Source organism: Ictidomys tridecemlineatus, chromosome 1 (genome assembly GCF_052094955.1).
Source record: "Ictidomys tridecemlineatus isolate mIctTri1 chromosome 1, mIctTri1.hap1, whole genome shotgun sequence".
Taxonomy (NCBI): domain Eukaryota; kingdom Metazoa; phylum Chordata; class Mammalia; order Rodentia; family Sciuridae; genus Ictidomys; species Ictidomys tridecemlineatus.
The window spans coordinates 141,378,848-141,405,473 of record NC_135477.1 but is presented as its reverse complement, the minus strand read 5'-3'; the positions used below and the strand labels follow the sequence as shown (position 1 = coordinate 141,405,473).

General features: G+C 33.3%; 1 protein-coding gene across 7 annotated transcripts in view; it reads left to right on the top strand.

Moving 5' to 3' along the window:
- Positions 1-26,626, top strand: part of Dmxl1 (Dmx like 1) — a 163,450-nt gene that overhangs the window by 47,322 nt on the left and 89,502 nt on the right. For all 7 annotated transcript variants that reach the window (XR_005728517.2, XM_040273548.2, XM_040273549.2 and 4 more), the window contains exons 11-22: positions 1,133-1,386; positions 1,481-2,165; positions 2,255-2,376; positions 7,933-8,022; positions 8,102-8,204; positions 11,090-11,209; positions 11,507-11,728; positions 12,409-14,091; positions 15,001-15,108; positions 24,111-24,280; positions 24,777-24,874; positions 25,864-26,029. Coding sequence is in view for 6 of the 7 variants with exons in the window: in XM_040273548.2 (XP_040129482.1) it covers positions 1,133-1,386; positions 1,481-2,165; positions 2,255-2,376; positions 7,933-8,022; positions 8,102-8,204; positions 11,090-11,209; positions 11,507-11,728; positions 12,409-14,091; positions 15,001-15,108; positions 24,111-24,280; positions 24,777-24,874; positions 25,864-26,029 (3,821 nt within the window). In the remaining variant the exon portion in view is untranslated. The remainder of the gene's footprint in view (positions 1-1,132; positions 1,387-1,480; positions 2,166-2,254; positions 2,377-7,932; positions 8,023-8,101; positions 8,205-11,089; positions 11,210-11,506; positions 11,729-12,408; positions 14,092-15,000; positions 15,109-24,110; positions 24,281-24,776; positions 24,875-25,863; positions 26,030-26,626) is intronic.

Below are 26,626 nucleotides of genomic sequence, written 5' to 3'. Positions count from 1 at the left end.
TTCTTTTATGCCTGACTTTTCATGCCCCTTGCCCTTTAGAGTAATTTGTCATTTTCTAATTGATTTCTATTCTTATCTTTATTCTAGGGTTTGGGTACTGGGGATTGAACTCAGGGACACTGGACCACTGATCCAAATCCCCAGCTCTATTTTGTGTTTTATTTAGAAACAGGGTCTCACTGAGTTGCTTAGTGCCTCACTAAACTGCTGAGGATAGCTTTGAACCCATGATCCTCCTGCCTCAGCCTCCTGAGCCACTGGGATTACAGGCATGTGGCACCACACCCAGCTATATGTTTTATCTTTTTTAAATCTGATAAACAGTTAAAATACTTTTTAAAGGGACCATGTTAGGAAAGACTCTATATTTCTAACCAAGAATTAAGGGGAGGGCAGGGGTTGTAGCTCAGTGGTAGAGCACATGCCTAGCATGTGTGAAGCTCTGGGTTTGATCTTCAACACCACATAAAGATAAATAAATAAAATAAAGGTATTGTATATATGTGTGTGTGTATATATATACACACACACACATATCACACACACACACACATGCATATATATATATATGTTTTTTTAATTAAGGGGAGTGTTTAAGGGCTGAAATTTTTAAAAAAATTATAATAACAAATATTGAAGGATGTCCGGAAATTGGGTCCTGTGATTCCTTTAAAATAGTTAAGATATCGTGTCAGTTAAAAGTGTATATACCTAGATGACTAGTGTGGCATACTCAAGATCTAATGGTGAAGAAAATACAAATAAAATAGTGTATTTAAAAATTCAGCCCCAGCATTGTAGTCCCAGTTCTAACTTTCATTTTACCATGAGTAAAACTGAAGTCTAAAGTTGTAGTGTATCTTAGTGAAATTAACCTGAGTGCTAATTGTAGAATATCTGTGTTTAGAATCCAATTTTCCACTTTTCTAGTTCAGTATTATTCCTTTTGCTCACTATTTGACTCAGTTCTGTAGGCTTTCTTATTACTCAGTCAAATTCAGTGACCTTATATCCCTGGAGCAAATTTGTTGGTAAGAGGCAGCCTATGTTTGTTAATATAAAAACTATGTTTCTCTTGAATACTTTTATAAAGCTATTCTTTACTTGTTTTGTGAACTCTTTTTGCTTATAGAGATGGATGATGGTATTGATGATCTGAAAATAACTCATGACAAGAAGGAATTGGGTGGTGATAAAATAGTATCAAACTCAAATTTTACACCATTACCATCAGCTGCCATTGATCATCAGATTGAAGTACTTCTGTCTGAATGGAATAAAAATGCAGACATGCTTTTCAGTATTCATCCCATGGATGGTTCTTTACTAGTTTGGCATGTAGATTGGCTGGATGAATACCAGCCTGGTATGTTTCGTCAAGTACAGGTACTATTACTATAATATCTATGGAGATATTCTTGTTTTATAGTATCTCTGTATATAATTTTATATGTTCTAATGTTTTCTTTCTTAATTGTAGGTGTCCTTTGTTTCCAGAATTCCTGTAGCTTTTCCCACAGGTGATGCGAACTCTCTCTGTAAAAGCATAGTAATGTATGCCTGTACCAAGAATGTGGACTTGGCTATTCAGCAGGGGAAACAAAAACCTTCTGGCCTCACTCGTTCTACATCAATGCTTATCTCTTCTGGTCACAACAAATCATCTAATAGTTTAAAATTAAGTATTTTTACCCCTAATGTTATGATGATTTCAAAGCATGCTGATGGTTCTCTGAATCAGTGGCTGGTCAGTTTTGCTGAGGAATCTGCTTTTTCTACAGTTCTTAGTATTTCTCACAAATCCAGATATTGTGGTCATCGTTTTCATCTTAATGATTTAGCTTGCCACTCAGTATTACCATTATTACTGACAACGTCACACCATAATGCATTAAGGACACCAGATGTTGATAACCAAAAGCAACCTCATGATTCTGTAAATTTTGAAGAATATTCTTTGACACAACAAAATAAAAGCACTGGTGATATGGCATTTCAGGATCCCAATGCTGTATATAGTGAGCTTATTCTTTGGAGGGTTGATCCGGTTGGGCCATTGTCTTTTTCTGGAGGAGTGTCTGAGCTTGCCCGGATTAATTCTCTTCATGTTTCTGCCTTTTCCAATGTGGCATGGCTTCCTACTCTTATACCCAGTTATTGTCTAGGTAAGCATTCTATTTCTATTTCACTAATTTAGATTTTTTGACATTATGACCAAAGGCGTAAATTTTAAATGTTTGTAAATACTTTGTAGGTGCATACTGCAACTCTCCTAGTGCATGCTTTGTAGCTAGTGATGGACAATATCTGAGGTTATATGAAGCAGTAATTGATGCCAAGAAACTATTATATGAGCTTTCCAACCCTGAAATTTCTGTGAGTACTGTCTTTATAAATAGTTTAAGTGTTTAATATGATGTTTGCCATATTTTACTTCATAATTATTGCAGATTTTATGACAGTGTGTTTTGCAAAAATGTAGGGTGTAACCATTATGTAAAGCTTTTTTAAAAATAAAAATTCTGCTACTATTACTTAAAACCATTTATTACCAAACTATCTTTGGTATAAGACTAGGATGCATGGAATATATGTTAAAATTTATTAGTCTAAATTCATGCATAATATTTCTTTTTGACAGTTCAGCAAACACTTTTCTAGTCTAGAAAAAAAAGTTAATAATTGTTAGATATGAAAATAAAAAGCTGTCAGCATGGTTATGGTTTAGGGAGGAATTCTTTTGATAGCATTGCAAAGCTTTTGCTTTATGAGAGGCCACACTTCTTTCTATGCCTAACTTATAGGAGCCTGTCAACTATATTGTCTCCCTTAAGCAGGCATTTCTGCTTTTTTTGGTTTTGGTGTTTGTTGACGCAGCCTTCAGTTCTACGTGAGCTTCCTGTTTAGGAGATCCAAGCCATCTTTTCAGCTAGAAATTAATGCACTTGTTAATGCTTGAGTTACAAAGTTGCAGTCAATGGTCTTCCCCAATCTCGTTTCTTCTATAAATTATTTTTAATGCCTGATTTTGGAAAAGGCAAAATTTTCCAAAACAAATACATAGTGTTACAGTAGAAATATATATTAAGGATTATCTGTTTGTTATGCACTGTTTAAGTGCTGGGAATTTAGTCATGAACAAAACAGATACCCTTATATTCTGGTGAAGAGAGATGGTGGTGCAGGGGTGGAGAGGAGTCAGGTAAAAATATATACAGAAAAGATACCATTTGAGAAAAGACCTGCAGGAGATGAGGGAGCTGGTATGTGGTTAAAGAAAGGGTGATCCAGGAAGAGGGATCGCCAACTCAAAGACTTAGAAACTAGAGTATGTTGGTTATGTAAAGAAACAGCAAGTAGATCATTGTGGCTAGAGTAGAGAAAGTGAGGTGAAGAGTAGTCAGGTGTAAGAGCAGGAAGTTAGCCTTGCCAGACCATGTAAGCCCTTGTAGTCCATTGTGAAAACTTTGGCTTTTACTATGAATAATGTGGAAACCATTGAAGAAAATGATAGGGTGATAGGATTTGGATGATATGAAATTCTGGTAACTACATAGATTAGATGTGTGAAGCAGAAGTGAAATCAGAGAAAACCAATTTGGGAAATTGGTCCAGTTGAGAGTAAAGGGACTTAGAATGGTAGCAAGTAGTAATGATAGAGATAAGAATTGAAATTCTGAATATGTTTTGAACATTGAATAGTCAGAATTGAACTGGATATGAATGAATGTGAGTAAAAAGGGTGACTCCCATGGATTGTGGGAATTCAGCAGTAGGTAAAGTATTCTATTCTTAAGTTCTTTAGCAGGGTACAAAGGCAACATAGAAAAATCAATAGTTTTTCTATACACAAGTATGAATTCACTGAAAAAGAAATCAGGAAAAATATTCCATTCAAAATAGCCTCAGGTTGGGGAGTGGGGGAATCCTAGGAATAAATCTAAGCAAGGAGATAAAATGCCTCTACATTGAAAATTATAGAACACTAAAGAAAGAAATTAAAGAAGATACTAAAAGATGGAACAACCCCCACCCCGACCCCCCACGTTTAGGGAGAAAGGTATACTTATACATTGCTGGTGTGACTGAAAATTGGTGCAGCCACTCTGGAAAGCAGTATGGAGATTCCTCAAAAAATTAGAAATGGAACCACTGTTTGACCGAGCTGTCCTACTCCTTGGTATATATCTAGAGGATTTAAGATAAGTATATTACAGTGACATAGCCACATCAATGTTTATAGCAGCTTACTTAACAGTAGCTAAGCTATGGAACCAACCTAGATGCCCTTCAACAGATGAATGGATTTAAAAATGTGGTATATACACACAATGGAGTATTAGCCATAAAGAAGAATGGCTTTATGACATTTGTAAGAAAATGTATGGCTCTGGAGATTATCATGCTAAGGAAATAAGCCAGTCCCTAAAAAGCCAGAGGTTGAATCTTTTTGCTGATATGAGCAAGCTAATAAAGGGAGAGAAGGGAAGAATAAATAAATATTCAGTAGATTAGTCAAAGGGGCATCAATGGAGGGAAGAAGGGATAGGAAAAGGAAAGACAATGAAATGAATCCAAAATAATTTTTCTAAGTACATACATGAATACACCATAGTGAATCCCACTATCATGTAGATCCATAAGAATGGAGTCCCAATTAGAATAAAATATATTCCATGCTTATATAATTATATCAAAATGAATTCTGCTGTCATGTATTACCAAAAAGAACCAATAAAAAAAGACCACCCACATTCATGGAATTAACATTATAAATATTATTAAATTAATAAACATTACTAAATAGTTTAATATTAAATAGCCTTATTACCAAAAACTATCTACAGATGCATTGTGATCCCCATCAAAATACCAATGATATCCTTCACACAATGAGGGAAAAAAAAGTCCTAAAATTAATTTGGATGAATAAAATACCCAGACAGTGAAAGCAGTTCTAAGCCAAAAAAGCAGTTCTTTATATGTGTGTGTGTTTGTGTGTGTGCATGTATTTTTAGTTGTAGATGGACACAATACCTTTGTTTTTATGTGGTGCTGGGCATCGAACATAGTGCCTCACGCACGTTAGGCAACCACTCTACCTCTGAGCCACAAGCCCAGCCCCAGAAAAGCAATTCTTGAGTTATCAAAGTACCTAACTTCAAATTACACTATAGAACTCTAGAAACTAACAGTGCATGGTAGTGACATGAAAACATTAAAACAGACATATAGACCAATGGAACAGAACAGAGACAAACTCACAGATCTATAGTCATCTAGATGATCCTTCACAAAGGTGCCAAAAACATGTTAGAGGAAAAAAAAAAAAAAACCCTGGTGGTGCTGAAAGAAATAGTAATCTACATAGAAAAATGAGACAAGATCTCTATCATTCATACTGCACAAAAGTAATTCAAAATGGGTGAAAGACTTAGGAATTAGACCAGAAACTATGCAATTCCTAGAAGGAAATGTAGAGTCAACACTCCAACATATAGACACAAGCTCCAACTTCCTTGATTAGACTCTTAAAGCTCAAGAAAAAATACCAAGAATTAATAAATGGTGTGGCATAGAATTAAAAAGCTTCTTTAGAGTAAAGAAAACAGTTGAGGGGCTGGTGCTGGGGCTCAGCGGTAGAATGCTTGCCTAGCACATGTGAGGCCCTGGGTTTGATTGCTCAGCACCACATAAAAATTAAAAAATAAGTGTATTGTGTCCAACTACAACTAAAAAATAAATATTAAAAAAAAAAGAAAACAGTTGATGTGAAGAGACAACCTGCAGAATGTAAGAAAATCTTTGCTATTTACTTTAAAAAAATTTTTTTGTACTTATAGATGGACAGAATGCCTTTATTTTATTTATTTATTTTTATGTGGTGCTGAGGATTGAACCCAGTGCCTCACGCATGCTAGGCAAGCTCTCTGCCACTGAGCTTCAGCCCCAGCCCTTGCTATGTATTCTTCTGATGGACGATTAATATCCATAATATGTAAAGTACTCAGAAAATTTACCCCGCCCAAAAAACCCCAATCAATAAATGGGTAAATGAATTAAATAGATACTTCTCAAAAGATAAAGTACAATGAACAACAAACATGAAAAAATGTGCAATGACTGTGGAAGTCAGTATGGAGGTTCCTCAAAAGATTAGGAATGGAATTATCATATGACCCAGCTATACCACTCCTCCTGAAGAATTAAAGTTAACATACTATAGTGATACATGTGTACTCATGTTCACAGCAGCACTATTCATAATAGGCAAACTATGGAATCAGCCAGTGTGACTGTCACTGGAAAAATGGATAAAAATACAATGGAGCCAAGTGCATGCCTGTAATCCCAGCAGCTCAGGAGGCGGGGGTAGAAAGATCATAAGTTCAAAGTGAGCCTTAGCAACTTAGTGAGGCCCTAAGCAACTCAGTGACACTTGGTGTCTAAATAAAATACAAAAATGGGCTGGGCATGTGGCTCAGTGATTAAGCGCCCCTGGGATCAATCCTCAGTAATAGAATAAAGAGAAAGAAAAAAAAAAAAACAGTAGAGTTTTATTCAGTCATAAAGAATAAAATGTCATTTGCAGGAAAAAAATGGATGGAACTGGAGCTCATCATGTTAACTAAGTCAGGCTCAGAAAATAAAGGGTTTTCCACACGCAGATTCTAGAGAGGAAAATGGAAAAAGTAATCGATGGAATGGGAGAGATCTCAAAAAAAAAAAAAATAGAAGGAAGACCAATAGAGCAGAGGAAGAAGACTAGAGGGTGGAAGGATGGGAGGGAAAGGGGAAATTAGAGGGACCAATATTGACCAAATTATATTATTATATTGTGTCCCCATGCATGAGTATATAATAATGAATCCTGCTATCATATATAATTATAATGCACCAATAAAATCATAAGAAAAAGAATAAAGACAAAGAAATACTCAGTTCTTGTCATGAGTTGAAATGAAAAATTTTACATGAGCATTTTTTTGAGGGGCAAGGAGAGTCAAGAGCCTGACTTTGTGCATGCTAATTTTGAGATGCCTGTTTGACATCCAAGATACTCAGTACTGGTCTCTGGAGTTTAGAGGGAGGTGAGGCCTAAAGATATAAATTAAGAAGTTGTTGGTAGATAAATTTAAAGTTGTAGAAGTTGATGAAATTGTGGAGGGAGGGAGCAAATGATAGAAGTATTGAATGCTAGAGCATTCCATTATTAAAAGTAGTATGAATGTGGTATATATTAGAAACCAAATGAAGAAAGTGTTTCAGAGAAGAAAATGAACAGCAGGATTAGATAGATGCTTTTATGGACAGATGAAGTTAGGAATATTGACCACAATTAGCAGAGTGAACTTGACTAAAGCAGTTGGGGTTTAAGAGGCTTAAAAAATCAGCATATATAGATAGTGTGTCAACTTATTTCTTTAGCTCTATCTTTCCCACCTCAAAATTAATACTTTAAAAGCACTGCTTCTGGGGCTGGGGTTGTGGCTCAGTGGTAGAGTGCTCGCCTAGAATGTACAAGACACTGGGTTCCATCCTCAGCACCACATAAATGTAAAATAAAGATATTGTGTCCACCTAAAACTTAAGAATAAATATTTGAAAAAAGCACTGCTTCTTAGAACATATCCAGGACATTTAATTTAGTATTTCACATTCATGGATATAAAATATTTCCCCCCTAAAAATTACAAGCAGTGGTTTTTTGTTTTTTTTTTTTTTTTTGTCTATCAATTGAGCTGTCACTGTTCCTAAGTAATTCCTTTTAAGGTAAAATCCTAGAATGTTGATTGTTGAAAGGAATTGTATTTAGTCTCACTTGAACTTAATTGTTATTTATCTGTTATGCCTAAAAATTCATGTTATTTGCTTTTAATTACTTTTGAATTTATTGTTTAGTAAAGGAGATATCAATTTTTTAAAAAACAGAAATATGTTGGTGAAGTGTTTAACATCGTCAGTCAACAATCAACAGCAAGGCCAGGATGCATTATTGCGTTAGATCCCATTACCAAACTTGTAAGTATTATTTTTCTGTTACTTAGCGTCAGGTATGTGATATGTATCCCAACTTATGTTGATATTTGTTTATATTTAGCATGGCAAAAAAACCCAACTGCTTCATGTTTTTCAAGAAGATTTTATTTTGAATAATCTTGAGAGGAAAAGTCTCAGAAAAGACAACATTTTAGCTGATACAGGTAAAGAATTTTTATATGTAATAACATTAATATAGAGAATCTTAAGTAGTTACTAAAGATAAATTGATATGTTTTACATTGTATAACTCAAGTTAAAATTGTCCTGTGTACATTTCTGATATTATTATAAATATTGACAACTATATATTTATTTTGAGACAGGTTCTTAATATGTTGCCCATGCTGCCCTTGAACTCCTGGGTTCAAGCAATAATGCCCCAGCATCCAGAATAACTGGGACTACAGGCTCATGTCACTTATCCTGGCTTATTTTTTTATTATTAACTAGAAATGGAAAAAAAAACAAAGGAATTTCTCAGTTATATAGTTTTCAAAAAGCATAATAGAAATATTTACCATTGATATTTGCATATTCATCGAATAGATAAGATCTTACTCTACATAGGATGACATGGATCCCTGGCCTTTTAGAAACCTATAATTTAAAGAAATAGCTTAAAAATTCAAGCTATGGGGTCCTTAAAGGCTAAGTGTTTTTGTTTTCTTTGTTGGTACTGGGAATTGAACCTGGAGCCATGTGCATGTCAGTGATCTACCACTGAGCTACATCCCCAGCCCTTTCGTATTTTTATTTTGAGACGTAGTCTCTTTTCAGGCTGGATTTAAATTTGCCATCCTCCTTCCTTAGCCTGCCTAGTAGTTAGAATTATAGGCATGTGCTACTGTGCCTGCTGATTAAGTATCTTAATGTACTTTTTATACTAAAAGTTTAAAATTCTTTATTAAACTCACTGCTCAACATTAGCTGTTAATTTACATGAAAGAAAATGAGAAAAATAAAACTAAAATTTCTTGGTCTTTAATCTTAATTACAGAACCAAACCAAACTCAGAAATGATGTTCCTTAAGATTAAAATCTTATAAAGATTTATAAGTTTACCACTTATCAAGTCAGTTATCAAGTCTGAAATAATATTAACTACATTCTCTACTTGTTCCAGATATTTTTTTTTCTGACTTCTCTTGTACATTGTTTATTCTACCTCTTGGATATTATTTCTAACACCATTTCCATTTTTCTTCTCTTTTAAGAAGTATTCCTTAGAATTCTCCACTTTTACATTGAACATCCAGTTTCTTACCCCTGCTTTTATTTAGTCTTCTATCATTTTTTCTGAGATTTCATGAGCTGTGAAAATACACTTTACTCTTGTTTTATGATTTTGAACACGATGGAAATACGCTAAAAATGGGGAATAAAGATGGCAAGTATAGAATAAAATATTGTTTATTTAAATAAAAAGGTTTTTATCTTTTTATATTAAAATGGCAATGTTAATTTCAAATCTCTTTCATTAAATTTTTTTAAATAAAAATTACTCCCTTGGGGCTGGGGATGTGGCTCAAGCAGTAGCGTGCTCGCCTGGCATACGTGCAGCCCAGGTTCGATCCTCAGCACCACATACAGACAAAGATGTTGTGACCACCACAGACTAAAAAAATAAATAAATAAATATTAAAAAAAAATTACTCCCTTGTGCTTAAGGTTATGTCTTTATCTTTCTAGCATTTTCTTTTCTAATATTGTTCAATTTTTAATTTTTTTATCTTTAAGACTAATTTTTTAAAAAGTTTTTCTTAAAACATTCAGGGAATTCTTAATGACTTTTACTCAGCAATTATCTTTATTATTAGAGCTTTCCAGAAAATACCAAGGAGTTGTTTTTATCTTCTTTTCTTTCTTGTCAAGAAGAAAAGTATTTTATGGATATTTTCATTATTGGGGCATTCTTTCTTGATAGTGAAATTGTAAGAAGTAGGATTGGTTTTTTTTTTTTTTGGTGATCATTCCTTTGTCCTTTCCTGCCTATTAATTCTTACAATTTGAATACCTAACTCAGAATACATTATCAAAGTTACCTTTTCATTTAGTTTCCTAACACAAGATGATTTAAAATATTTATGGTCATCTTTATTTTCTAAAGTGTTTATTTATTTATTTATTTATTTAAATGTGGTGCTGAGGATCGAACCCAGTGCCTCCTCACACATGCTAGGCAAGCATTCTGCCACTGAGCCATAAATCCCAGGTCCTAAAAAGTTCTTTTGAAAACTTTTTCCAATACAAATTTAAAAGGGCAAAAACTTTGGGTCTCAAAAATAGTTGCTTTCTGTTTTTCACATGTTCTATGACTTATAGGGTATTTACAATGTAGTTTTTTAATGTCATTTCATATCTAACCAGGAATAGCTTATAGTGAAAACTTCAAGTGTCTTATAAATAAAAAAAGGAATAGTGAACCATTGATTTTATTATAATTTTTAGAAAACTCATTTAGTTTTTTTGAGCAACTTCGTATGTTGTTTAATCTGTATAGTATGGACCAAGAAAAATTTTCTTACATAATATGTTAGTTGATGAATACTTACATTCTGGTCATTAGATATGCATCTGAATAAGACATTCCAGTATGAAACTTTGAAAAATTTTGGCAACAAAATTTCATCATGATATATTGTCTTAAAATATACATTTTGGCATAACAGTTTTAGCTATATTGCTTAAATAAATGAAAATTTTCACTTAAAAAATATATATTACATAGTTCTTATTTAGAAAATTTCCTCTTAATAAGATATCTATATGAACATTATGATGACTGTGATATGATTTTTTAAGCCTTTCAATTAAAAAATGAAATTTAAGAATAACGTATATATATATAGTTGTTAAAATTTTAGATTAACAAATTTATGTGGTAAAGAAGTTGAATATATTCTACAATGCCATTTTGTATTTGGAATCCTAGATAAAAATTTTCAATTTTCTTTCTTTTAAAAATAGTTAAATTTTAAGTTGGTTTATTTGGTATGTTGTCTCATTTATCTGTGTTAATAATGAAAAATATCACTGATACCAACAGGCAGTTCACCTAATAGATTTTCTGAAAAGTTCTACCTAGTTGTGATAGAATACACACAAGACAGCCGTTCACTACTACATATGTGGAATTTACACTTACAGTCAATTCCTGTCTCATTGGGTAAGTCCTTTATTTATTTATTCATTTATTTTGGTTGTAGCTTTAGGCATAAATATTAAAAATTACACATGATTGGATAGTTTAGGACATATTTCTTAAAGTCATTCTTATGTAGTAATGATAATTATTTAATTAATACAGAAAAGCAAAATGAGTTTCTTGTTTTCTTGCTGTGTAAAACATTAATATGCGTTCTGTTTTATCTTTTGTAAAGGAGTTTTGGATTATAAAATGTAGTAGTTATAGTATTTATAGAGTTCCCTGCCAACTTCTTGGTTTTTTTCTTATGTTTTGTAGATGAAAAAATGGACACGAAAATATCTGAAGCAGTTTGGCAACCAGAAGAACATTATTCTTCTTCTCCCGAGAAGATCCTATCTCCTTTTTCACAGAAGTATCAGGCTTGCAGAGCAAATCTTCAGAGTACCAGCAAGTTGTCTTTGTTTTCCGAAATGGTGTATAGCAAAGAGTTCCATTTACCGGAAGGAGTAGAGATAATAAGTGTTAAGCCATCAGCAGGTTTGTGAATTTTATGGAAATAGTAGTTGTAACAGAGACCCTAAAGTGTAAAATAGTTTTTACTGCCTGGCCCTTTAAGTTTGCCAAAACCTGATTTAGTAAACTAATAGTAGAGAAAATGTTAAGTTCCACCTAGGAATCTACTCACCATTTAGTTATATTGAAGGGCCCTACAAAGTGACCCTTTAATATTTAGGAAAACAAGGGACATTCACATTTGTATTGAAAAATATGAACAAGGAGGAGACGAAGAGTGTTGAAAAATACTTTAAAAATGTTAATATCTTTAAGATAATGTCTAAAATTAGCAGAGAGCTATAAAATGAATGCTAGATTTAGAATCAAGATAAGAATTCAGATTTCTAATTCCTCCTTAGTCTAGTTGTTTGATTCATACACAGCATACTTAATGTGTTTGATTAGGTTGGGTCTTTACCTATAAATGCAGGAATTGAAGTAAACTTTCCTAACGTTCCCTTTCTGCTCTAGGCTTTGGTGATTCATTTTTAATATATTGTTGTGATGTCACTAAATGCCTCCTACTGATCTTAGTGAGCCTTAAACTAGATATAGACTACCATGTTCCTAACAATAGTTCATGCAAAAGGACTAAAACCTTTAGTTGATGAGAACATAAGTATAACTAAATTTGATATTTTAATGGATTATTTTTATTATAGGACATCTGAGTTCTTCTTCCATATATCCTGTATGCAGTGCTCCTTATTTATTGGCAACTTCATGCTCAGATGAGAAAGTAAGATTTTGGAGATGCAGAGTAACAGATGGAGAATCTGCCACATCAAAGAATGGAAAAATGGATCTTGTATATATTTGGGAAGAATGGCCATTACTTATTGAAGATGGACTTCAGAGCAATAGTAGTATAAGTGTACCTGGTAGGCCTATAGAAGTTAGCTGTGCACATACAAATCGTTTAGCTGTAGCATATAAGCAGCCTGCATCTAATAGATCTTCTCAGGACTTTTTGATGCATGTAAGTATTTTTGAATGTGAGTCTACAGGAGGTTCATATTGGGTCCTTGAACAGACAATTCATTTAGATGAGTTAAGCACAGTGTTGGATTCTGGCATTAGTGTTGATAGCAATTTAGTGGCCTATAATAAGCAAGAGGCATGTTTATTCAGTAAAGAAAGTATCACATCAAACACCAAGCATTTAGTTCATTTAGATTGGATGTCTAGAGAAGATGGTTCTCATATCCTGACTGTAGGAATTGGATCAAAACTTTTTATGTATGGACCACTGTCTGGCAAAGTACAAGAACAACCTGGTAAGGAAAACCTGACATTTCCTCTCTGGGAGAGTACTAAAATTGTGCCTCTTTCTAAATTTGTACTGTTACGAAGCGTGGACTTGGTTTCTTCTGTAGATGGCTCCCCACCATTTCCTGTTTCTCTATCATGGGTTCGGGATGGCATTCTTGTAGTAGGAATGGATTGTGAAATGCATGTATATTCCCAGTGGCAGCCATCTTCTAAACAAGAACCTGTTATAACAGATTCATGCAATGGGAGCACTCCGTCTATACTAAGTTTAATAAAACAGAGTAACTCATCAAGTTCTGGGTTACATCCTCCAAAGAAAGCGCTGACTCGATCTATGACCAGTCTTGCACAGAAAATTTGTGGAAAGAAAACTGTATTTGATCCTTCAGTGGATATGGAAGATTCAGGTCTTTTTGAAGCAGCTCATGTATTGTCCCCAACTTTACCTCAGTACCATCCCTTGCAACTTTTGGAACTCATGGATCTTGGCAAAGTTCGAAGAGCAAAGGCCATCTTGTCACATCTTGTCAAGTGCATTGCTGGGGAAGTTGTGGCTCTGAATGAAACTGAATCCAATCATGAACGCCGCCTAAGGTCTCTCACCATTAGTGCTAGTGGAAGCACTACCAGAGATCCCCAGGCATTCAACAAAGCTGAAAATATAGATTACACTGAAATAGATTCTGTCCCTCCACTTCCGTTATATGCCTTACTTGCAGCTGATGATGATAGCTGTTATTCATCTTTGGAGAAATCTAATAATGAGAGTTTTTTAAATAAATCAAGCCAGTTGTCAAAAGAAAGTTATGATGAACTTTTTCAGACTTCAGCTATAATGCCTGATATTAATGTGTTAGAGACAGATGAAGAAACTACAAAGCCCAGAGTTATTGATCTTTCACAGTATAGTCCAACTTATTTTGGTCCTGAGCATGCTCAAGTTCTTTCTGGCCACTTACTTCATTCTAGTTTACCAGGACTTAGCCGGATGGAACAGATGTCTCTGATGGCCTTAGCAGATACTATTGCAACTACAAGCACTGATATTGGAGAAAGCAGAGACAAAAGCCAAGGTAATACTAAATTCCATAGAGTATTTGAAGATACAGCTGATAATATTTTTACTTATTTTCACAGAAAAAATGATCTTAAATTTTTTTAATAAAATGATGCTATGAAGACTTAAAAAACATTATTTCTATCTTTATAGTAGTTTTGACTTCAATAAATATTTTATATCCCATAAATCATAGTGCCATAAAGGAAGGACACAAAAAATCATCATGGCACTCATTTTTGCTGAATATTTGTGAGTTTAGCAAAAGTTAACAGATTTTTTTGTGGTATTAGGGATTGAACCGAGGGCCTCATGCTTCCTAGGCAAGCACTCTATCACTGGGAGCTACATTCCCAGCCAACTGATTTTTATTAAACAATTATTTTAGGTACTTGAAAATGCAGTAATTTCTGTTGATTTTTTTCAAGTTATAATAATATAACTTGATAAATAATAAAACTAGCATAAGTAATTACTCCTACCTATAATAACAAAAGAAAGCATAAGAAAATTTGATCTTTTTATCACACAGGAAGTATTTTTTTTTTAAATCTCCTGAATTTATGAACAAATTTGGACAATTTCCCTCAAATCTCAGATAAGGTGTGAAATTAACTATTTAAAAATCCAGTTTCATTTTAATTTAAATCAAATAAGATCAAATTATAAAGAATGTTAATAAATTCTGAGTCAGTTCATTCTCTTTTTTGTTATTTTTCCAGTTATTTAGCTATATAATACCTTTGTAATGTAAAATTATGTAGAAAAAGGGAATATTAGAAAATATTTTAGATAAACTTTTTGTCAGCTTAAAATGTTTTATCATGGTTTCTGGTGCTGTGACATATGCTGATTGTCAGAAATTTTAGTATTGTTTTGCTTACAAAATGTTTTTTTTTTAACATTTTTTTTTTCCTATTTGCAGGTGGAGAAACTCTTGATGAATGTGGATTAAAATTTCTTTTGGCTGTTAGACTCCATACATTTCTTATAACTTCCCTTCCAGCCTGTAGAGCTCAACTCCTTCACCAAGGTGATTTGGTAGTAATCTCTTTGGGAGGAGGGAGCATGAATGGAAGGGTAGGGTTATGGGGATGGAACCCAGGGCCTTGTACATGCTAGGTAAGCATGTGCTGTATTACTGAGCCACACTTCCAGCTGATTTTGGTAGTAATCTATTACAGGGAAGAAAGTCAAGTAGAAAGAGAAACTTATGACTTTTATACTTATTTTTTTGCCTAGGCATGATAGTGATGCTGAGTATGATGTATTCTAAGTTCCCTTTATTTCATTATTTATTTATTTATTTGGTATCAGGGAATGAATTCAGGGGCACTCAACAACTAAGCCACATCCCCAGCCTTTCTTTTGTATTTTATTTAGAGAGGGGTCTCACTGATTTGCTTAGCGCAACTTTGCCATTCCTGAGGCTTGCTTTGAACTCATGATCCTTCTGCCTCAACCTCCGGAGTTGCTGGAATCACAGGCATGCGACACCTCACCCAGCAGTTTCCTTTATTTTTAAGAAGTTTATTTCCTCTTTATCTTCTTTGTTAAGACCTAATATTTTTAATGGTAGATGAAAAGGGCAATCAGATATTCTGTGTTTTTATTGTATTTATTTATTTATTTTTTGATTACTAGAGAGTGAACCCAGGGGCACTTAACCACTGAGCAACAGTCCCAGCCCTTTTTTTTTTTTTTTTTATTTTGAGACAGTATCTTGCTAAATTGCTTAGGGCCTTGATTAGTTTCTGAGGCTGGCCTTGAACTTTCGATCCTCCTGCCTCAGCCTCCTGAGTCACTGGGATTACAGGTGTGTACACACCCAGCTCTGTGTTATGTTTTTAAATGTGAAATATTAAAGGTAAATTAGTATTGTTTTATTCACTTTAATTTTTTCTTTAGATTTTTCTCTTTTTTTGCCTTTTTGATATTCATGTAAATTGAGATCCCCCCAAATATGAACACTTCTTATAAAAATAATACATTCAAATTTAAATGCTTTACACAAAGGAAACACAGAATATAAAAAATAAAAATTTGAGCTGTTGTTGTGGCTTAGTGGTAGAGTGCTTGCCTAGTTATGCAAGGCTCTGGGCTCAATACTCAGCACCATATAAAACTAAATAAATAAAATAAAGATATTTTGTGTCTAACCACAACTAAAAAAATATTTTTAAAAAAAATTTATGAAATTTGTACCCCTGAAACATAAAATTAGCGTGTATTGCAGATATTAGTTTAATAGCATTATATTTCTGATATGCTCACGTACTATTTAGACAGTACTCTTACGGTTGAAAGTAACAAAAATCTCACTTCAGATGACTTAAAACAGAATATGTATGGACTCAATTCCTAGAAGCTTAAAGAGATGAAGCTGGGTTCCAGATTGGATAGTGTTACTGGTACTCTGCAAATGAGCCTCTATTCACTGGTCCCTGTCTCTTGTTCTTTATTTTCTATTTTGTTTCCCTCCTTGCTTCCTTTCTCCCCTCATTTTGCATTTTGCTTTGGAAATTAAAGTTAAAACTTAGTTGAGATTAATTTCTTTTTTTTTAAGAAAAAGTTTTATTGTAAATTGGCAATTCTGTATATTTAAGGGATACATGTAAGATATATGTATACAAAGTGGAATGATTAATTTAAGCTACTTAATATCCATCTGCTCAAGTACTTATGTTTGAAGGTGCAAACACTTGAAATTCGCTTTTAGCAATTTTGAACTATGCAAATGTACTATTATTAAGGGTAATCATCATGTTGTACAAGAGACCTCAAAAACTTATTCCTTTTGTCTTTGTATCCTTTAATCAGTATCTCCCCATTATCCCTATCTTCCAGCTTCTAATTACCACTATCCTACTCTGTTTCTATGAGTTTTGTTGTTTTAGATAGCATTAGTGAAAATATGTAATATTTGTCTTTATATGACTTTCATTCTCTTTTTTGTTATTTTTCCAGTTATTTAGCTATATGATATCATTTGACGTAAAGTCCTTTAGATTTATCAAGGTTATTGCAGATGACAGAATTTTTTTATGGCTCTTTAGTATTCCTTTGTGCATTTTCTTTATTCATTCATTCATTGATAGACACAAAGATTGGTTTCATAACTGAGATATTGTGAATCATACCCCAGTAAACATGGGGTTTAGGTATCTCTTCAATATATTGATTTCAAATCCTTTGGATATGTACAGAGAAGTAGGGTTGCTAAATCTTAGTTAATTCTAGTTTTAGTTTTTTGAGGAATCTGTATATCTTTTTCCATAATGGCAATAATAATTTACATTCCCACCAATAGTGTATGACTTCCCTTTTCTGTATATCCTTGCCAATGCTTATTATCTTTTTGATGATAGCCATTCTAAAAGGTATGAGGTGATATTGTAGCACGGAGCATGGTTTGGTGGTATCTTTGTCTCATGAATTTGAAAAATGAACTCCACAGACACAAAGGGTGAGAGCAAAGTAACAGGATTTATTAGAGTAACATAAAGAAAGCAGAACTTCTGTATGAGGAGGAATGGAAAGAGAGGGTTGCCAGTGAGTGGTATTGTCTAGGGATGTATGTAAATCTGTAAGGTTAAGGAAGCTAGCTAGTTCTTGACCCAATCCTGGCTAAGGTGCTCCATAAGCTCTTCACATTCCCTCTGGTCCTATAAGTTCCTCTTTATGGAGGGGGTCTGGGCATTAGGCAACATTTGTCTCACTGTCACTTACTTTTTCTGCTTACACAGGGATGGGCTTGACCTTGATGAAGCCTGGCCTTTTGTGCCTGTAGTCTCTCAGCCTGCTACACAGAAATCTGACCTTTTGAAGGGGCCCTACCTACCTATTTAACTCTTTCTCTTGCCTCACAATTGTGGTTTTCATTTGCCACTTCCCTTATCAACAAAAATGTTTATTTGGTTTTTTTTTGTTGTTGTTGGCCATTCATATGTCTGTCTTTGGTAAATGTCTGTTCAGGTCTTTAGATAAAGTTATTTGATTTTTTTTCTTTTTTATTATTGGGTTTCTTATATATTTTGGATATTCACCTCTTATCAGGTGTGCAGATTAAAAGAGGTTTTTTCTCCTAATCTATAGGTTGTCTTTACTCTCTGTGAGTTATATCGTTTGCTCTACACAAGCTTTTTAAATTTGATGTAGTCCTATTTGTTTTTGTTGCCTGTGCTTTAGGGATCTTATCCAGATCAGTGACATGAGATTTTCTCCTGTTTTCTTCTGGTAGTTTTATAGTTTCAGATCTTAAGTTTTTAATCCATTTTGTATAGTTAACAAAAAGATTATTAAGTCATTTTGGAGAATTGATTTCTATATTATTATGTAATATATTTATTTTATTTTATTTCTGATGACTTTCCTTGCTTTCAAGTTTACTCCATTTGAGATGAATATATGTATTCCTGATTCATTTGATTAGTGTATGGCATTTTGTTATCCATTTACTTACAGGCTATATTTGTCTTTATATTTAAATCAGGTTTCTTGGAGACAACATATAGTTGTACTTTTGTTTTTTGAATCACTCTAACAGGCTCTGTCTTTAAATTTAAATATTTTAACTTTTGTCCATTCAAAGTTAACATTGAGGTAGTTGATTGATATCTGCTATATTTGCCACTATTTTTTAATGGTTTTGTTTTCGCTTCTATTTTTTAACTCATGAATGGTACTTGTACATATTTATGGGGTATAATGTGACATTCTATTGTATACAGTGTTTAATGATTAAATCGGGGTGATTGCATATATATCACTACAGTTATTTCGTTGTGCTGGGGACATTCAAATCCAGCTCAAATTCTGCTAGCTATTTTCAAACAGTCCATTGCTATAATCCTTTATTCCTATTTTCTTCTTCTACTCTTAAGGTTTTATTTTTTTAAATATTTTAATACCTTTATTTCACTTATTTATTTTATGTGGTGCTAAGGATCGAACCCAGGGTCTCGCACATATGAGGCAAGCACTCTACCACTGAACCACAGTCCCAGCCCTACTCTTGAGGTTTTAATGAACATTTTACATAATTTCATTTTCTCTCCTTTCTTTCTTACTGTAGCAGCTGTACTTACTTTTTTTTTTTTTTTTTTTTTTAGTGTTGCCCTAAAACTTGCATTGTACACTTTCAAATAACACTATACTTTTTCATGGATAATATGAGTACTTTATAACAACAAAATTGTTATTTTTTCTCTTATCTGTTGAATCATAGCTGCCAGTAATTTCACTTACACATAAGCATATGCATATACATAAAATATGCACATGTGCATGAATAACCAAATATATTCTTATTAAAAAATAAGTTTTATTTAATGTTTTCTTAATCCTCTTCTATTGCTTGTTTTTTCTTTATGTAGAATCAAGTTTCTGACCTATATCATTTTCCTTTTTCTGAAGAGCACCTTTTTTTTTTTCTTGGTTATACATGGACACAATATCTTTATGTGGTGCTGAGGATCAAACCCAGTGCCTCACATGTACAAGGCAAGTGCTGTGCCATTGAGCCACAACCCCAGCCCTGAAGAGCATCTTTTAAGATTTTTTTGTAGAGCATATTTATGAGCAATGATTTCATCAGTGTGTTTGAGAAAAATTTTTTATTATAATTATTATTTTTAAAAAATTTTTTTGAATCCACTGCAAGAGAAATTATGAAAACTATTCACAATAGCCTCAAAAAAAACATTTGGGAATCAACATAACAAAAGAGGTGACAGATGTCTATAATGGAAACTACAACACTAAAGAAACAAATTGAAGAACACCTTAGAAGATGGAAAGATCTCCTACACTCTTGTATAGGCAGAATTAATATTGTCAAAATGGCCATACTACCAAAAGTCTTACACAGATTTAATGTAATTCTTATTAAAATCCCATTGACATTCTTCACAGAACTAGAAAAAGCAGTCATGAAATTCATCTGGAAAAATAAGAGACCCAGAATAGACAAAGCAAACCTCAGCAAGAAGAGTGAAGCAGGAGGCATCACGATACCAGACCTTAAACTGTACTACAGAGTTATAGTAACAAAAACGGCATGGAATTGGCACCAAAACAGACATGTAGACCAGTAGTACAGAATAGAAGACACAGAAACAAACCCACATAAATACAGTTATCTCATACTAGACAAAGGAACCAAAAACATACCTTGGAGAAAAGATAGGCTGTTCAACAAGTGGTGCTGGGAAAACTGGAAATCTGTATGTAACAAAATGAAATTAAACCTCTGTCTCTTACCCTGCACAAAAATCAAGTCAAGGCTGGGGTTGTAGCTCAGTGATAGAGTGCTTGCCTAGCATATTTGAGGCACTGGGTTCAATTCTCAGCACTGCATATAAATAAATAAAATCTATTGGCAACTAAAAAAATATTTTAAAAAATTCAACTCAAAGTGGATCAAAGATTTAGGCACTAGAACAGAGACCCTGTGCCTTATAGACGAAAAAGTAGGACCAAGTCTCCACCTTGTTGGCTTAAGACCTGACTTCTTTAACCAGATTCCTAAAGAGCAAGAAGTAAAATCAAGAATTTGATAAATGGTTAAATGGTTTAGATTCAAACTAAAAAAAACTTCTTCTCAGCAAAAGAAACAAACAATGAATAACATGAAGTAAGAGCCTATGGATTGGGAAAAAATCTTTAGCACATGCACCTCAGATAGAGCACTAATCTCCAGGAATATATAAAGAACTCAAAAAACTTAACACCAAAAAAAAAAAAAAAAAGGACTAGTCAATAGATGGGGTAAGGAACTGAACAGACACTTCACAGAAGAAGAAATACAATCCATCAACAAATATATGAGAAAATGCTCATCATCTCTAGTAATGAGAGAAATGCAGATTAAAACTACACTGAGATTTCATCTCACTCTAGTCAGAATGGCAATTATCAAGAATACAAGCTTTGTACAACCAGTGATATGAAAAATTGTGCTCTATATGTGCAGTATGAATTATAATGCATTCTGCTGTCATATCTATAACAAATTAGAATAAAAAATAGTGCCTAGTAGTTAAGTTAAAAAAAAAATAATACAACCAACAATAAGTCTTGAAGAAGATGTGAGGGGAAAGGTACAATCATACATTAATGGTGAGACTGCAAATTGGTACAACCACTCAGGAAAGCAGTATGGAGATTCCTCAGAAATCTTGGAATGGAACCACCATTTGACCCAGTTATCCCACTCCTTGGTTTATACCCAAAGGACTTAAAATCAGCATACTACAGGGACACAGCCACATCAATGTTTATAGCAGCTCAATTCACAATAGCTAAACTATGAAACCAGCCTAGGTCCCCTTCAAGAGATGAATGGGTAAAGAAAATATGGTATATATACACAATGGAATACTACTCATCTCTAAAGAAAAATGAAATTATGGTAAATGGATGGAACTGGAGACTATCATGCTAAGTGAAACAAGCCAAACCCCAAAAACCAAAGGTCCATTGTTTTCTCTGATAAGTGGATGCTAATTCATAATGAGACAGGAGTAGGGAAGAATGAAGGAACTTTGGATTTTGTGGAGGGGAGTGAAGGGAGAGGAGGGGTTGTGGGTATGGGAAGGATGGTGGAATGAGACAGACATTATTACCCTTTATACATGTATGATTATACCATTGATGTGACCCTGCACATGTTCAGCAAGAGGAATGAGAAATTGTGCTCCATTTGTGTACAGTGTGTCAAAATGTATTCTGTCATGTATAACTAAATAGAAAAAAAATTTTTTAAAGGTTTTTTATTTGTAGATGGACACAAATACCTTTATTTATTTTATGTTCTGAGGATCCAACCCAGAACCTCATACATGATAGGCAAGTGCTCTGTCACTGAGCCACAACCACAGCCCTTTTTATTATAATTATTAGTACATATTAATTGTACAAAATAACTGATTTTATTATGACATGTGTGACATTACATGCTTTGATTGTATTCCCCCTTACTGTTACCCTTGAGAAAGACTTTTTTAACTCATTGAACTCTGAAGGATAATTTACCTGACTTTAGAATTCTGGTTTGATAGTTTTTTTTTTTTCTCTCAGCACTTTAAATATTTCACTCAGTTCTCTTGTTCATATCCTTTCCAAAGGGAAATCTACTCTAAACCTTACCCTTGTTCCTCTATGGGTAAAGTGGTTATTGTTTTTTATTTGTGTTTTAGCTCTTGTTGAAATTCTTCTTTTGTTTTTGGTTTTCTGTAATATGTATAGGTGTATTTGGTATTTGGGATAATACAACCTGTTCATTGCTTTCTGAACAATTTGTGATTAATTTGGGAATGTTCTTAGCGGTTATAACTTGAAAAATTTTATCTCCTTCTCTCTTGTTTTTCCTACTAGTTCAATTATAGTTATGGTAGGACTTTTGCAATTAGCCTTGATTAGTTCTTGATGCCCTGTTCTGATTTCATTCATTGAATTTTTTCTTTCCATTTTAGTTTGAGAAAATTCTGTTGTTCTACTGTAGGCTTACATATTCTTTCCTTGACTGTGTTGAGTCTGTTGATGAGCCTGTCAAAGACATCCTTAATTTCTATTTTCATTTTTAGCTTTTCCTTTGGTTTTGTTAGAGTCAATATCAGTTTGTCTTTCTCTCTACTTCTCTGCCTATATTATCATCTTTTTTTTCCCCCTATGATTTTGTGGCAAAGGTATTCTTTTTTTTTCTTGTGGTAAGAACACAACATGTGATCTCTCCTAACAAATTTATAAGCAAACAATACATTATTGTTGACTATAGGTACAATTTTGTGTAGCAGAACTCTAGATTTATTCATTTTGTTTGACAGAACTTGAGGATTCCTGAATTGTAATTGCACATTTCCCTCTTCCCAGCCTCTGATAACCATCACTCCTCTCTTTGATTTTATGAATTTGACCATGTCAGATACCTCAGCAAAGTGGACTCATGAAATATATTTGTTTCTGTGGGTACTTTATTTCACTTAGCATTATGTCCTCAGGGTTCAACCATGTTGTTACATATTGCAGAAATTTCCTTTTTGAGGCTGAGTAGTATTTCATTATGGATATAAGCCACATTTTAAAATCCATTCATCTGTTGTATTTATGTTGGTGCCACATTTTGTCTATTGTGAGTAATGCTGCTATGAACATAGGAGTGTTACTGTTATGGGCCAAATTGTATTCTGAGTTCTTTAGCTATATTATTTTATTTAATCTTTAAAGCTATGTAATACGATAGTTCCATGATTAGTCCCATTTTATAAATGAATGAAGAAACTGGGCTGGGGACGTGGCTCAAGTGGTAGCGCGCTCGCCTGGCATGCGTGCGGCCTGGGTTCGATCCTCAGCACCACATACCAACAAAGATGTTGTGTCCGCCGAGAACTAAAAAATAAATATTAAAAAAAATTCTCTCTCTCTCTCTCCTCTCTCACTCTCTCTTTAAAAAAAAATGAAGAAACTGAGACAGGAAGAAACTCAATTATTTACCTACATTTATATATTTAGTTAGTGGTAAAACTGGAATTTAATGTATGCATTAAATTCTGGAGTCTGTGCAGTGCTGTGCTTAGTTCATTAAACTATACTATTTACTTAATATCTTTTAATTCTAAGGAATTAAGTCCATAAAACAAATGTTGACCAGAGGAAAGTAAGAAGCAGCTTTGAGGAGGGAAGCATACCAATATAGAATACTGGCTTAAAGTGTTTCTCCTTGTCTTAAAAGGATCATGGGTAATTGCTAGAGAATAAAAATACTGTAGCACAATGGCAAGTGGCATTTGCCATAAATATCTATTGTGTTTTTTCAAAAAAATATATGTACAAAATATATGCTCATTGGAGTGCCACAGTTGTTTGGAAAACCAAAAATAATAAATTACTCAACTTCTAGCACTCTTAAAGATTTAGGTATAGTTGTGAATCTCATAAAAACTCATACATTTTTACTGCAAATATGTAATACACATTTCTGGTAATCGTTTTATATCATATTCATATTTCTTATAAACATTTTTGACATTTCTTCAGGCCTGTCTACTAGTCATTTTGCTTGGGCATTTCACTCAGTAGCAGAAGAAGAACTGTTAAACATGTTGCCAGCAATGCAGAAAGATGATCCCACTTGGTCTGAACTAAGAGCAATGGGTGTGGGATGGTGGGTCCGGAATACCCGCATCTTACGCAAATGCATAGAAAAAGTAAGCATGTTTTGTTTTGGTGTAAAAATAAATTGATATATTTTGGATATTTGTTTAAATGACAGTCCATATTTTCTCTGCTCTCAATTATTCCCTTTTGTTTTGAGAGCAACAACATACTTTCAAATAGTCCTTATTTTTCAAAATGTTAATATAATTTTTAAAAATTTACATTTTAATTCCTAAAATTCTAGTTGACACATTTGTTTAATGGTATATTTCTGACTTGTACAAAATAGTACATGTTTAGAAAAATAAAATAGTATAGAAGAGCTTGTAATAAAAGGAAGTAGTCCTGTTACCTCCCCTTTGTATCCTTCAGTATCATGTTACTTTTATTTGTTTGTATGTATACACATATATTCATAGCATATATTAAAAAGATTTATTTAACATTGAAATAGATAACATATGCCAGTCTAATATGTGAAGGCAATTATTTGTTGACTTACAACTTATTTCTGTGAAAGTTTGAACAATATTTTTCTTATTATAGGTAGCCAAAGCAGCCTTTTATAGAAAAAATGATCCTTTAGATGCTGCCGTTTTTTACCTTGCAATGAAAAAGAAAGCTGTGATTTGGGGCTTATATAGGTAAGGAAAAGAAAAAAAAAAACTTCATTAGGAGTAAATGCATAAAGTAATATTTATTCTTGTTGATGTTGATTCATGTAGATTTTTAATTATTTTTGTGTTTAGGAAGATATTTCAAAGGAAAAAATCTTAGTTGTTCTCTGCAAGTGGGAGAAACCTGATCAGGTCACATTTGTTTGTTTTGGGATTTATCAGTCCAGAAATGTATTTTTTCTTATTTTAAGAACTTCTCAAGGTACTTCTATGATACGAAAGCCAACAACTTGCATTTGGTGTGGGGAAGATGATGAATTGGTGGAATCTGGAACAAGCATCTGCTGTCTGCCTCATTGAGTTCTCATGGGCTAGTAGATCCATTAAAACTGCCTCCCTCCTTTGGGTGCTTATCTTATTCCAAGCTGAATTCATTTAGAATTTTCTCTTTCATTCTTCACAGCAGGGGGAGATTACCATAAATAGTTCACCATTTGTTTTGGATTTTGTTCCAAGTGATTTGCATGACAATATTTGGGAGAAAACCATAATGTCAAATCCATTTCTGAGAGACTGGTCTTTCAGGATTGTTTTCAGTAGGGGAAATTTGTTAGAGTTTGATCACCAAAGTCATCCTTTGATGGACAAGAGGAAGAGGTTATTGATGATTTTAAATGCTAAAGTAGCACAGAAGTTAATATTATTTTATATGAATATAAAATTAATTATATAATTAATATAATTATTATGTATATTATATATATTAATATAATTATATAATTATTATTTTGCCTTAATTTAATAATGGCAATGTTCTTTGAAAGAAAATTTTTACGTAATCTCAGAGATATGGATGGAAAAGTATTCGTTTTTTACTAGGTAAAGCAGATACATAGTAAATTATGAACTGGCAAATGTTTCTATCAAGTTCTAACTTTTAAGTCCTAACTTTAGAAGATTGTTCGGATATAGAAACATTATATTCCAAGATTTACCTACTTTCCTTTCCTTTATAGATCTCAAAAAGATACCAGGATGACACAGTTTTTTGGACACAATTTCGAAGAGGAGAGGTGGCGTAAAGCAGCTTTAAAGAATGCCTTTTCTTTGCTAGGCAAACAAAGATTTGAACATTCTGCAGCATTTTTTCTTTTAGCTGGTTGCCTCAGAGATGCAATTGAGGTAATGAATAAAACTTTTTAAAAAACATTGCATTATCATCCTTCTAAGCTCTTTATCTAGATTTTCTAAAAATACTTTTTAGATGCAGACCGACACAATACCTTTATTTTATTTATTTATTTTTGTGTGATGCTGAGGATCAAACCCAGTGCCACACACATGCCAGGCAAGCACTCTACCACTGAGCCACAACCCCAGCCTGTCTTTATCTGGATCTTAAATTTTTATATTTTAATTTCAGCTTTAGTAGATAACAACCCAAACCTAAATAACTGAAATAACTGATAATCTTTAATAGTGGCTTTAAAAATTTTGTCACTTAGATTGAATAGTATTTATACAGAATTAGGATAAACCAGCTTGCACTGGTTGGTTAGTAGGATAAATAGTTTATGTGGACTCCTAAAACATGAACAGGTAAACAAAAGATCTCTTTTTTCACTTTAAACATATTTAAATGTTTATCTGACTCTGTCTTAGTTGGTGAACCTTAGAAAGTTCTTCAGTGATTAGTTCTCTGTAAACCTTAAAAAATTATGAATAGATTTGCCATTTCTGTCTCAAAGTATCCTTTGGCTCAGAGTCTTATACAGGAAT